The sequence below is a fragment of the Salvelinus alpinus genome, chromosome 1, assembly GCF_045679555.1.
Source record: "Salvelinus alpinus chromosome 1, SLU_Salpinus.1, whole genome shotgun sequence".
NCBI lineage: Eukaryota > Metazoa > Chordata > Actinopteri > Salmoniformes > Salmonidae > Salvelinus > Salvelinus alpinus.
Genome location: NC_092086.1, coordinates 50962697 through 50976038, shown reverse-complemented (window position 1 = coordinate 50976038; position 13342 = coordinate 50962697). Strand labels below are relative to the sequence as shown.

Genomic DNA, 13342 nt, shown 5'->3' with positions numbered 1-13342 from the left:
TGGCTAAGGTGTATGTCAACTTCCGACTTCAACTGGATAGCTGCCTGAATCGCCATGTCTCCAGCCAGCTTAACTACTCACGGGACCCTTATGATCACTCGGCTACGCATGCCTCTCCCTAATGTCAATATGCCTTGTCCATTGCTGTTCCGGTTAGTGATTATTGTCTTATTTCACAGTAGAGCCTCTAGCCCTGCCCAATATGCCTTTGCTAACCCTTCAGTTCCACCTCCCACACATGCGGTGACATCACCTGGTTTAAATTATGTTTCTAGAGACAATATCTCTCATCGTCGCTTGATGCCTAGGTTTACCTCCACTGTATTCACGTCCTACCATTCCTTTGTTTGTACATTATGCCTTGAATCTATTCTATCGCGCCCAGAAACCTGCTCCTTTTACTCTCTGTTCTGAACGTACTAGACGACCAGTTCTTATAGCCTTTAGTTGTACCCTTATCCTACTACTCCTCTGTTCCTCTGGTGATTTAGAGGTTAATCCAGGCCAAGCAGTGCCTAGCCCCACTTCCATTCCCCAGGTGCTCTCATTTGTTGACTTCTGTAACCGTAAAAGCCTTGGTTTCATTCATGTTAACATTAGAAGCCTCCTCCCCAATTTTGTTTTATTCACTGCCTTAGCACACTCTGCCAACCCGGATGTCCTAGCCGTGTCTGAGTCCTGGCTGAGGAAGACCACCAAAAACCCTAACATTTCCATCTCTAACTATAACATTTTCCGACATGATAGAACTGCCAAAGGGGGCGGAGTGGAAATCTACTGCAGAGATAGCCTGCAGAGTTCTGTCATACTATCCAGGTCTGTACCCAAACAATTCGAGCTTCTACTTCTAAAAATCCACCTTTCCAGAAACAAGTCTCTCACCGTTGCCGCTTGCTATAGACCACCCTCTGCCCCCAGCTGTGCCCTGGACACCATATGTGAATTGATTGCCCCCCGTCTATCTTCAGAGCTTGTACTGCTAGGTGACCTAAACTGGGACATGCTTGATGCCCTCAATCTCACACAAATGATCAAGGAACCTACCAGGTACAACCCCAAATCCGGCACCCTCATAGATATCATCAGGCACCCTCATAGATATCATCTTAACCAACTTGCCCTCCAAATACACCTCTGCTGTCTTCCACCAAGATCTCAGCAATCACTGCCTCATTGCCTGCATCCGTAATGGGTCTGCGGTCAAACGACCACCCCCATCCCTGTCAAACGCTCCTAAAACACTTCAGCGAGCAGGCCTTTCTAATCGACCTGGCCCGGGTATCCTGGAAGGATATTGACAACATCCCGTCAGTAGAGGATGCCTGGTTATTCTTTAAAAGTGCCTTCCTCACCATCTTAAATAAGCATGCCCCATTCAAAAAAATTAGAACCAGGAACAGATATAGCCCTTGGTTCACTCCAGACCTGACTGCCCTTGACCAAATCAAATCAAATGTATTTATATTGCCCTTCTTACATCAGCTGATATATCAAAGTGCTGTACAGAAACCCAGCCTAAAACCCCAAACAGCAAGCAATGCAGGTGTAGAAGCACGGTGGCTAGGAAAAACTCCCTAGAAAGGCCAAAACTTAGGAAGAAACCTAGAGAGGAACCAGGCTATGAGGGGTGGCCAGTCCTCTTCTGGCTGTGCCGGGTGGAGATTATAACAGAACATGGCCAAGATGTTCAAATGTTCATAAATGACCAGCATGGCCAAATAATAATAATCTCAGTAGTTGTCGAGGGTGCAACAAGTCAGCACCTCAGGAGTAAATGTCAGTTGGCTTTTCATAGCCAATCATTGAGAGTATCTCTACCGCTCTTGCTGTCTCTAGAGCAGCACAAAAACATCCTGTGGCGTACTGCATTAGCATCGAATAGCCCCCGTGATATGCAACTTTTCAGGGAAGTTAGGAACCTGTAGCACAAACTAAAATAAGTTATGGGACACTGTAAAGTCCATGGAGAATAAGAGCACCTCCTCCTAGCTGCCCACTGCACTGAGGCTAGGAAACACTGTCACCACCGATAAATCCACGATAATTGAGAATTTCAATAAGTATTTTTCCACGGCTGGCCATGCTTTCCACCTGGCTACCCCTACCCCGGTCAACTGCCCTGCACCCCACACATCAACTCGCCCAAGCCTCCCCAGCTTCTCCTTCACCCAAATCCTTATAGCTGATGTTCTGAAAGAGCTGCAAAATCTGGAACCCTACAAATCAGCCTAGCTAGACAATCTGGACCCTCTTTCTAAAATTATCTGCCGAAATTGTTGCAACCCCTATTACTAGCCTGTTCAACCTCTCTTTCGTATCGTCTGAGATCCCTAAAGATTGGAAAGCTGCCCCGGTCATCCACCTCTTCAAAGGGGAAGACACTCTAGACACAATGTCACGCCCTGACCTTAGAGATCCTTTAAATTCTCTATTTGGTAGGTCAGGGTGTGACTAGGGTGGGAAATCTATGTTTATATTTCTTTGTTGGCCGAGTATGGTTCCCAATCAGAGGCAGCTGTCTATCGTTGTCTCTGATTGGGGATCATACTTAGGCAGCCCTTTTTCCCACCTTCTGTTGTGGAATCTTGTCTTTTTGTGTTGCATGTGTTTGCACTCCTAGCTTTATGTTCGTTGAGTTGTTTATTGTTTTTTGGTGGAATATTTAAAAAGAAAGGAAATGTACGCCTACCTTACGTACAGCACCTTGGTCTTCATTTAACGACGGACGTAACAGAAGATCCCAACACCAATGGACCAAGCAGCGTGGTCAGGAGGACTGGACCTGGGAGGAAATCCTGGAGGGAGCAGAACCCTGGACAAGGGCCGGGGAATATTGCCGTCCGAAGGAGGAGATGGAGGCAGCGAAAGCAGAACAGCGACGTTACGAGGAGTTATACCAACAAAGCAAGCACGAGAGGCAGCCCCGAAACATTTTTTTTGGGGGGGGGGGCACACAGGGAGATTGGCGGAGTCAGGGTTTAGACCTGAGCCAACTCCCCTTGCCTACCGTGGGGAGCGTGTGACTGGTCAGGCACCGTGTTATGCAGTGATGCGCACTGTGTCTCCAGTGAGCATTCACAGGCCGGTGAATGCACCTTGGTCTTCATTTAACGACGGACGTAACACACAAACCGCTACAGACCTATCTACCCTACCCTGCCTTTCTAAGGTCTTCGAAAGCCAAGTTAACAAACAGATCACAGACCATTTCGAATCCCACCGTACCTTCTCCGCTATGCAATCTGGCTTCCAAGCTGGTCATGGATGCACCTCAGCCACGCTCAAGGTCCTAAACGATATCATAACTGCCATCGATAAGAGACAATACTGTGCAGCCATATTCATCGACCTGGCCAAGGCTTTCGACTCAGTCAATCACCACATTCTTATCGGCAGACTCAATAGCCTTGGTTTCTCAAATGACTGCCTCTCCTGGTTCATCAACTACTTCTCTGATAGAGTTCAGTGTGTCAAATCGGAGGGCCTGTTGTCCGGACCTCTGGCAGTCTCTATGGGGGTGCCACAGGGTTAAATTCTCGGGCCGACTCTTCTCTTTATACATCAATGATATCGCTCTTGCTGCTGGTGATTCTCTGATCTACCTCTACGCAGACGACACCATTCTGTATACTTCTGGCCCTTCTTTGGACAGTGTGCTAACTAACCTCCAGACGAGCTTCAATGCCATACAACTCTCCTTCCGTGGCCTCCAACTGCTCTTAAATTCAAGTAAAACTAAATGCATGCTCTTCAACCGATCGCTGCCCGCACCTGCCCACCCGTCCAGCATCACTACTCTGGACGGTTCTGACCTAGAATATGTGGACAACTACAAATACCTAGGTGTCTGGTTAGACTGTAAACTCTCCTTCCAGACCCACATTAAGCATCTCCAATCCAAAATTAAATCTAGAATCGGCTTCCTATTTCGCAACAAAGCATCCTTCACTCATGCTGCCTAAAAAAAAAACTTGTAAAACTGACTATCCTACCGATCCTCGACTTTGGCGATGTCGTTTACAAAATAGCCTCCAAGACTCTACTCAACAAATTGGATGCAGTCTATCACAGTGCCATCCGTTTTGTCACCAAAGCCCCATATACTACCCACCACTGCGACCTGTACACTCTCGTTGGCTGGCCCTCGCTTCATACTTGTCGCCAAACCCACTGGTTCCAGGTCATCTACAAGTCTTTGCTAGGTAAAGCCCCGCCTTATCTCAGTTCACTGGTCACCATAGCAGCACCCACCCGCAGCACGCGCTCCAGCAGGTATATTCACTGGTCAACCCCAAAGCCAATTCCTACTTTAGCTGCGTTTCCTTCCAGTTCTCTGCTGCCAATGACTGGAACAAACTACAAAAACCGCTGAAGCTGGAGACTCTTATCTCCCTCACTAACTTCAAGCACCAGCTGTCAGCGCAGCTCACAGATCATTGCACCTGTACATAGCCCATCTGTAAATAGCCCATCCAACTACCTCATCCCCATACTGTATTTATTTATTTATTTTGCTCCTTTGCACCCCAGTATCTCTACTTGCACATTCATCTTCTGCACGTCTATCACTCCAGTGTTTAATTGCTATATCGTAATTACCTCGTCACTATGGCCTGTTTTATTGCCTTACCTCCCTTATCTTACCTCATTTTCACACACTGTATATATACTTTTTTGACTGTTGACTGTATGTTTGTTTATTCCATGTGTAACTCTGTGTTGTTGTATGTGTCGAACTGCTTTGCTTTATCTTGGCCAGGTCGCAGTTGTTCATGAGAACTTGTTCTCAACTAGCCTACCTGGTTAAATAAAGGTGAAATAAATCAAATAAAAAACTGTACATGGTGTTCTTCTTCACTACAGTAATGTTGGTAAGTAGACACTAGTTGGCGCCAGAACCTTGAGGACCAAATTATACCATCCTGCAGTCTACACTCCCAGCTCCTCCCCACACCCCCGACAGTAGCTAACAATATTAGGGTGGTTGCAGCATCTCATTTACATCTCATCAGGATCTCCCCCTTGTGTAGGTTAGACTGGTTGGAAACAATGGCATGTGAAGAGGTATACAAACCATATCCGTATGTTCTACATGATAAACCTTTACATCTTAGAGATATTCCTGGTATCAGTTAGACGTAGCCAACCTTTATTTTGTAGATATTTTCAAGGTTATATTTTAGTGTGTATGTGCTCTGTTGCTCCCCCATGTCCCTCTGATAAACTTGAATTGTCTGGCAATATCACCACAAGGGGAACAGTATGCTGATGTGTAAATCGACAATGCAGTGAGGGTGGGCGGGTGTGCATGTATTTAGTGTTGGTGTGTGCATGTGTTCGTGCGTGTGCACTAAATGCGTAGATGTATCTACCTGGTGGAGTGTGTACTAATACAGTATGCACGCATGTCCTTTATGTAGGCTAATGTGTGAGATACAGCACATAAATAGATAACTTGACTGAAATAATAGTTGATGATTATAGATGGTTAGGGTGTGTGCAATGACTTTGTGTGAGGATGACATGAGTTAGTACAACAAGACCTGAGCTGAGAAAGAGGAAGGGCCACAATTTGAATAGAGCTTTATGAGAGATCAGCAGCAACGCCTGGGGAGTGATTCACTCATTTCAACAGGGGCATATTTATGCTCTTGTGTTACACCCCCCCACCACCACCACACACACACGCACACACCAGTGGAGGCTGCTGAGGGGAGGACGGCTCATAATAATGGCTGGAATGGAGTAAATGGAATGTTATGAAACACATTTGATACCACTCCATTCCAGTCATCATTATGAGCCGTCCTCCCCTCAGCAGCCTCCACTGATGCACACACACAGTTAAGTGCTAGACAGCTAGGCGGGTATTAACGACCCAGGAATGCCTGTAGGATAGATAGGACTGGTGAAAATGGATGCTTAAAGACTCACAGCACATCATGGTACTGTGAGAAAACATCAGACTACCATCGAGAAGCAAGCATTTGTCCAAAGATCATGTGCATGCATCAATGTACTCAGTTCTTGTATAATGGCCTTGAGCATACGAATATCTGCTGATGGTCATGTGGATGCAGCATTGATGCATGTCTAAAGCCGATTGAACTGTCTACGTTTAGCTAACTATGCAGCCAAGTGAGGGCACCAGAGTCATATGTAGAGATACTTGCTGACGTCAGACATTCCATAAAGCAGGGGTAGGCAACGACATTCAGGTGCTAATTATTTTCGGACTGGATATAGGGGGGCCGGAATATATTTCTAATCGTTTGTACACTGCAAATTGACCACAACCAAGTCCAAAAAGAGATTGTATTTGAAAATAACAATCATTTCATACCTTGATTACATTGAGACACGATCACATACGATCACACACACCCCTTTTTTTATTCACGGGGGATACTTTTAAGCTGAATTCCTGGGCACAGATTCCCAAAACACTTCTTATGCAAAAAGCTGTTCAAGAAAAAAAATATGTTGATATTCCTCAACAATATCTTAAGATAGAATGATTTTCTCACGGAATCTTCAAATATCTTCTTACGAATTTAGCTCGCGATCTAGCTAGCAATGGCAATGATGTTGGCATATTTCCTGCTGTTCTAAAACATGTTCTTGGGTTCAAAATAATCAATACGGAAACTTTCAGATTAAGTTTGTGAGTGAATTAAACATGTGAAATTGCTTTCATGAGTTTATTCTCTCACTGCCCTGAGTTTAAGACAAGGGTTTCGCCATCTTGGAATTTAGAACAAAAACCCCAAACTTTATTTTTAAGATTCTATTTCTTCTTAACTTTTTGCTTAAGGAGAAACATAATAGTGCAAGAACATTTCCAATAACATTTTTGAGGAATATCAACTTTGCTTAACTTTCTTCATAAGTCTATAGTTAAGGAAAACATTTCAGTTAAGAAGGTTTTGTGAATCTGGGCCCTGGTCTTCTGGAGAAAATAAAAATGCTTGTTGCCGAGCCCTGTCATAATATATCTCACCAGAGCTCCACCTTAATGGCCAGGCGCAACTTACATCTCTATTGGAGGACCGTAGCGGATGCACCTGTCTCGAGAAGTGCATCTCCTTTATCCTCCCTCCATCCCCTTTTAAACCTCCTCCTCTTCCTCCTTTTCAGTGTCTCCCCAGGCAGACAAGAGAGGCATCTCACATCTCCTTGAGTGGCCTGATAATAAGCTGAGTGGAGTGCTGCTGACTGACACCCCCCTCCTTCCCTCCTCCCCCTCCTCCATCACTTCTTCCTCCTCCCCTTAGGCTCTTACTGCCCCCATCCTCCCCCTACACACACACACACACACCAGGGCTGAATCACCAGGACCTGCTTCAGAGCGCTGCCGTCTCCATCATACCAGACAGCTGTGCTTGAGTGTGTGCTTGTGTGTCCCTACCTCAGCCTGCCTCTCTCTCTTTCTCTCTCTTGATTTTTCTCCTGTCCCTCTCTCTCTTTACCCCATCCTTCTCTCTTTCCTTTCGCTCTGCCTTAGACACTGTCATCCACTCCCACTTCTCTCTCTCCCCTCCCTCTCTACCCCCCCCTCTCTCTCCTACCCGCCCTCCCATCCTCCCTCTCACTCTCTCTCTCGGCTGTCCTTGACGGTGCTCTGTGGCAAAGCAGAGCACTGTAGTGCTGGGTTGTGCAGGAGGAAGCAGGCAGCCAGCCTTTGCCCAGTGGATACATACTGTTCTGTCTCTTCCAACGCTGCTGCCGTTACCCGGGATACGCAGTCGGCCTGCCGTGCTGCCAGTGGAGTCGAGGGCCGATGCCAGTCTGCCATGTCGACTGAGTGCCAACCTAAGGGGAACACGTTTTAAAGGTGAGCTGCACTGCCTTTACCGCCCGGACTGTTTACCTTGTTGTTGTCTCGATTCCGATCTTGTTTTCTAGTCTTTTCCTCTCTCCGCCCTGCTCTGTTCTCATCTCTATTTCTGCCTATCTCTTATCATCTCTGTTCTCCTCGCTCCTCTCTCTCTCCCTCTTCCTCTTCCTCTCCCTCTCTGAGCCTGCTAGCCCTATCTCCAGACAATGCTTTTTGTTGTTGGGAACAAACCCCCTCTTTTGGCAACAAGCTGTGCTTGCTTTGGGATGTGTTTGTCTCATTTGGTGCGGTCACTCAAGCCAAGGCATCCTCACTCTGACTGAGTAGAGAGCTTATTAGATATTCAGCTGCATTGACCCATGTAGTTCTGTCTGGGTTGTTGTCAGGCTACTGTTTTCCTTCACTCCCCTCGTTTGATTTCTCCTGAGGTATGTACCCTCCTGAAGTCTGTTGCAACATTTAGCAATACTCTGAAAGTGAGATATTTTAACTCTAAAATGTAGGAGCTTAATGTGTTCTATGCATTTCTTTTTCTTCTGGGTATCTTTCTAAATATCTGCCTCTCCATCTCTCTTTCCCTCTCCCCCTATTTTTTCTCTCTCTTCCTCCATCTCTCCATCGTCCTCCTCTTCCTTCTATCTCTCTCTCGCCGCCACGTGAGAGAGTGTCTGTCTTCCCCCAGGGTTGTTTGTGTTGTTCCTAACACGTTAACACACAGATGGGACACGGCGTGTTCACACAGCCTAACGAGCAAGCCCCTCTCATCATGTCCAGTGGTAAAATACTGCAACAAATGGGGAAAGATACACTGTCCTTATAAACCATGACACCCCATAAGACTGTGTCATTGCAGTCTGAAATGTCTTCCTTTCCTAGTTTCCTTTCCTTCATGGGCACTGACCTGTCAGGACTCAATTTGTTAGAGAACTTTAATGGAGTTATATCCTATTGTTTCACCTGTCAATTATCATGGAAAGGTTACAAGGAAGTGAAACAATGTAAACATAGGGAGCCAGCTTGGACTCAACATAAAGTAGTGGTGTAGTAGTTGTGGACAGTGTATAATGGTACATGAAGTTGTCTTGGACTGAGCTCTTCTTATAGGCCACTATCCTCCAACTGTCTGGCCCCATGGCCGTCACTCAGCTCCTAAACCTGTCTCTGTCTGCAGGAAGTGATCGGTTCATATTTCCTGCCCCTCCCTTCGTCCATCATCCCTACCTTCTCTGACCCCGTTGACTCCTCCTCAAGAGGGTGACTGGTTGTACGGCTTCACCGAACCTCTGAGAAGCCGGCTGTTCTCATTATCGTTATATCACACAGGGTTAGTGTGTGTGTGTGTGTGTGTGTGTGTGTGTGTGTGTGTGTGTGTGTGTGTGTGTGTGTGTGTGTGTGTGTGTGTGTGTGTGTGTGTGTGTGTGTGTGTGTGTGTGTGTGTGTGTGTGTGTGTGTGTGTGTGTGTGTGTGTGTGTGTGTGTTCGTGAGGCCATTATCGTTGATACCCACGTTGTGTGTCTGTCTTGTGATTTCTTTATCATCAAGGTTTAGTGTGTGTGCACGTGCCCACACACGTGTGAAATCCCATTTGTCAAATATATAGAGACCATTCCCTGGAGGCAGAGACATTATATTGCCTCAACACTCATTCTCTCCTCTCCCTAGTTTTATGTCCCTGTAAGTGATCCATGGTGGGACACTCAGTCTTGGGACCTGGGTATGAACGCGTGCTGTGTGTGTTGAGTGTGTGAGAGCATGTATCTCTATATCTGTGTGTGTGGCAATCTGTGTCCTGTCCACACCTCATGCATGTTTTAAGGAACCATGTTCTGGCAAAGAGGCCACCCCATAGATTTGTTGGAATAGGGGTCATGACAGGGAAGTGGGGGGGTTGGGTTGAGGCCTGCGCTGCCTAAATTGCATCCCCCAGAATCGACTGTTAGCCCCCACTCCTTTCCCACATAGCATCAGAGTGGGGCAAAGCGAGACTCAATTCTGCTGCTAATACTATGAGACATTCCCTCAGACATCCCGCCAAGGAGGGAAGGCAGGGACATTATTTTTCCCAAACAAACAATGCGACGCGAATAGTTTGAACCAAAATCACAGATTTAAGCAGATTGCATATGAAGTATCTTTCACCTTTAAAGGTGGACTTCAGGATTTTGGCAAATAAGCATTTATCTACCTCCCTAGAGTCAGATGAACTTGTGAAGAAAAATGTTATGTCTCTGTGTGCAGTTTGTTTCCCTTTAAACCATCAGTACAGCACGTCCTACTATTCAATCATCTGCTGCCTGTACTGCTACGGCTCACTAGCTAGTTGGTTTATGGAGGATGATGCACGGCTCATCACTGTCTTTCTCCTCATCTCAGTCATCTGCTGCACTACACTACAGACAGGAAGTTCCCTCCTTTTAACCACCCATCCATTTGTGTGCTCTCTCTCTCTCTCTCTCTGTTTCTCTGTTTCTCTCTCTCTCTCTCCTTCTCACACTTTCTCTCTCTCTCTTACTCTTTCTCTCTCTCCCCCCTCTCCCTCTTTCTCTCCACTGGGTGTGTGTGCGCGTGTATGTGTGTGTGTGCGACTGTTGTATCTGCCACACACACAGCTCTATCTCTGGGCGTTTCCTCTATGTGATGTACTGCAACACCCTGCTCGGTCAGGAATCTCTGTGTGTGTCCCTCTTCTCTCCCCAACAAGAGGATGGATTGATACACTAACTTCTTACTAGAAGAGGTTATCGACTCATACAGGCTGTATCACAACCGGCCGTGATTAGGAGTCCTATAGGGCGACACAATTGCCCCAGCGTCATCTGGGTTTGGCCGGTGTAGGCCGTCATTGTAAATAAGAATTTGTTCTCAACTGACTTGCCTAGTTAAATAAAAAATACAATAAAAAGCACTTTATGATTTATTTATTTCCGGACAATATTTGTCATCTCTTTAAGTGAGTTATTATTGAGCTGTAAAATGATTCCTTCACTAAGCTAACATTGATGTTTTCATCCCACTTTTGTACGTGTTTTTCTTGCCCTTTTGGTCTGTTTATCGATGTCTGTCTTTTCTAATACAGGACTTATCTTTACATTCCATATGTTTTCTGTCTCTTACCAGGACTCACACCTACATGCACGCACAGAGAGCATTCATCCCCCTCCCACACACACATATTCCTGTGCTTTGTTAACCGTGCTGCTGTGTCCTGCACCTATCTAAGGTGTCCCCTCCTCCAGGCCAGGTCCATATGGAGACCCGGGCAGCCCTGCCAGGGATACAGGACCAAGGGCAGTAGGCAGCAGATGGCCTCTCTCTCCTGGGCCCCCTGCCCACTCACCTCTCCTCCTCCCCTCTTCTCCTCTGGGCCTGGTAGCTGGTGCAGTCAGCACACTGTTAGTGGCTTCTTCATCTACAAACCAGGGGAGATGGTCTCGTTTCCTCATCTCCTTCCTCTCTGATGATCATTGATTTAAAGTACTGGCTGTCCATTACTATCAAATGGTCTCCGTTTCTATCCCGTTTTGACCATGGCTCTAAGACTGAATAGGTGGAACCAAGGGGTTGCTTCGCTTTCATGCGGGAAACGATAGGAGCATGGAGCTATCTCGTGTCACATATTCAATGAGTCCTTCCATGAGACTCTTGATAGTGTCGCCAAGGGGATGCTATGCTGCCTAGCACTCGCTGAATTAACGGATGAGTAACGGAATGTCTAAAAACAGAGGGGTTATCATTTATGGTGACGCTGCACTTTTGGATAATAGTTTCTTTGTCCAAAGTTGTGCAGAAGTGTCTTGAGGCAGTTTCTCACAGATGTGATGTTTGTTGCAAACTCTAATGCAGTAAGTTTATTATTGGCTGGATTAACCCCCAGGCCAGTTCTGGTAGAAGTGGATTTTGAGGAGAAAAACAAAAGCCCGGCTATGTTTTTAAAGAAAATAATCGCCCACTGTTCTCATAGACTGCAGCAAACTATTCTGTCCAGTGCTTACAACTGTTACTGTAGCCATATAATGACCAGTACTGTGTTCCCCAAGCATCCATTACAGCACAGAGCGACCATCCATTAGAGTTGTCTGATAAGGTAGAATACAGTGCCTTGCAAAAGTATTCATCCCCCTTGGCGTTTTTCCTATTTTGTTGCATTACAACCTGTAATTTAAATAGATTTTTATTTGGAGTTCATGTAATTGACATACACAAAATAGACCAAATTGGTGAAGTGAAAAAAAAAAGCTTGTTTTAAAAAAATCTCAAAAATAATAAACGAAAAAGCGGTGCGTGCATATGTATTCACCCCTTTGCTATGAAGCCCCTAAATAAGATCTAGTGCAACCAATTACCCTCAGAAGTCACAAAATTAGTTAAATATAGTCAACATGTGAAATCTAAGTGTCACATGATCTGTCACATGATCTCAGTATATATACACCTGTTCTGAAAGGCCCAGAGTCTGCAACACCACTAAACAAGGGGCACCACCAAACAAGCGGCACCATGAAGACCAAGGAGCTCTCATTTTCTGGTAAATTCCTAATGTGATTTCCTTGAGGGTTCTTCCAGGGAGAAACAGCCACAGGGCTAAGCATTGCAGCAGACAGACGAGACAAGGAGGCTTGTTAGATGATGGGGTGGTGAAGCTAAGCTAAGGGCTGCAGGCTGGTCACACGGCTGACTAAACATGTCCATATACATAAATGCAGCAACTGATTGCACTCTCTGTCTCTCTCTCACTCTCTATCTCTCTCTCACTCTCTCTGTTAGGTTTTTGTTTCTACAGTACCTAATCTAGAATTCTACCCCCCTCGCCCTCTCCGTTTCTCTCTCTCTCTCTTTCTCTCTCTACCCCCTCTCTCTTCACAGTGCCCATTGCGCCATGTCTGCCACACAGCTGGAGGAGACAGAAAATATTTTTGGTGAGTGTTTCTCTCTCTCTCTCTCTCTGTGTGTGTTTGTGTCTCGCACGTTTAATGAGTGTTGTATATGTGATGCACGAACGAAGACTGTGTGTTTGTGTGCGCACATCTCTCAAAGAAAAATACGCGACATGAGGCACACAGAAATAAAGTGTTTGTGTGGTGTGTGTCTGACATAAACTACAGTATGTGTGTGCTGTGCGCTGGACCTATAACTTTCTGAATACCATGGGTCTGTGGAACATGAGGGCGTCTGTTGTTGTAATGATACGTGGGAAGGCCTATGCTACGAAATCTCATGACTGCTCTTCTCAGCTTAAAGGGCGGTCTAGTCAGGCTACACATGCATGCAGACACACACATACACACACAAACACTCCATGTCCTTTTTTAAGAAAATCAATTCCTAAAGAGGCTATGACTCAGACTTCTACATCACAGCACCTTTGTATATAACGTTGGAACCAGCATGGGACCAAGCTACCTCTCAGTCAGAGTCCTATAAATACTCCCTATTCCCCTTTGGAACAGCTCCCAGGTCACCTCTCTCTCCCTGAATAAAACACCCCAGCACTAATGTGGAACATCA

At 45.9% G+C, this 13342-nt stretch overlaps 1 protein-coding gene across 1 annotated transcript in view; it reads left to right on the top strand.

The window, feature by feature from the left end:
* The first annotated feature begins 7328 nt into the window (after positions 1-7328).
* Positions 7329-13342, top strand: part of LOC139579270 (sterile alpha motif domain-containing protein 14-like) — a 42458-nt gene continuing 36444 nt past the window's right edge. Inside the window, exons 1-2 of the mRNA XM_071407778.1 lie at positions 7329-7834; positions 12701-12753. Coding sequence (XP_071263879.1) covers positions 12714-12753 — 40 coding nt within the window. The 5' untranslated portion in view covers positions 7329-7834; positions 12701-12713. The remainder of the gene's footprint in view (positions 7835-12700; positions 12754-13342) is intronic.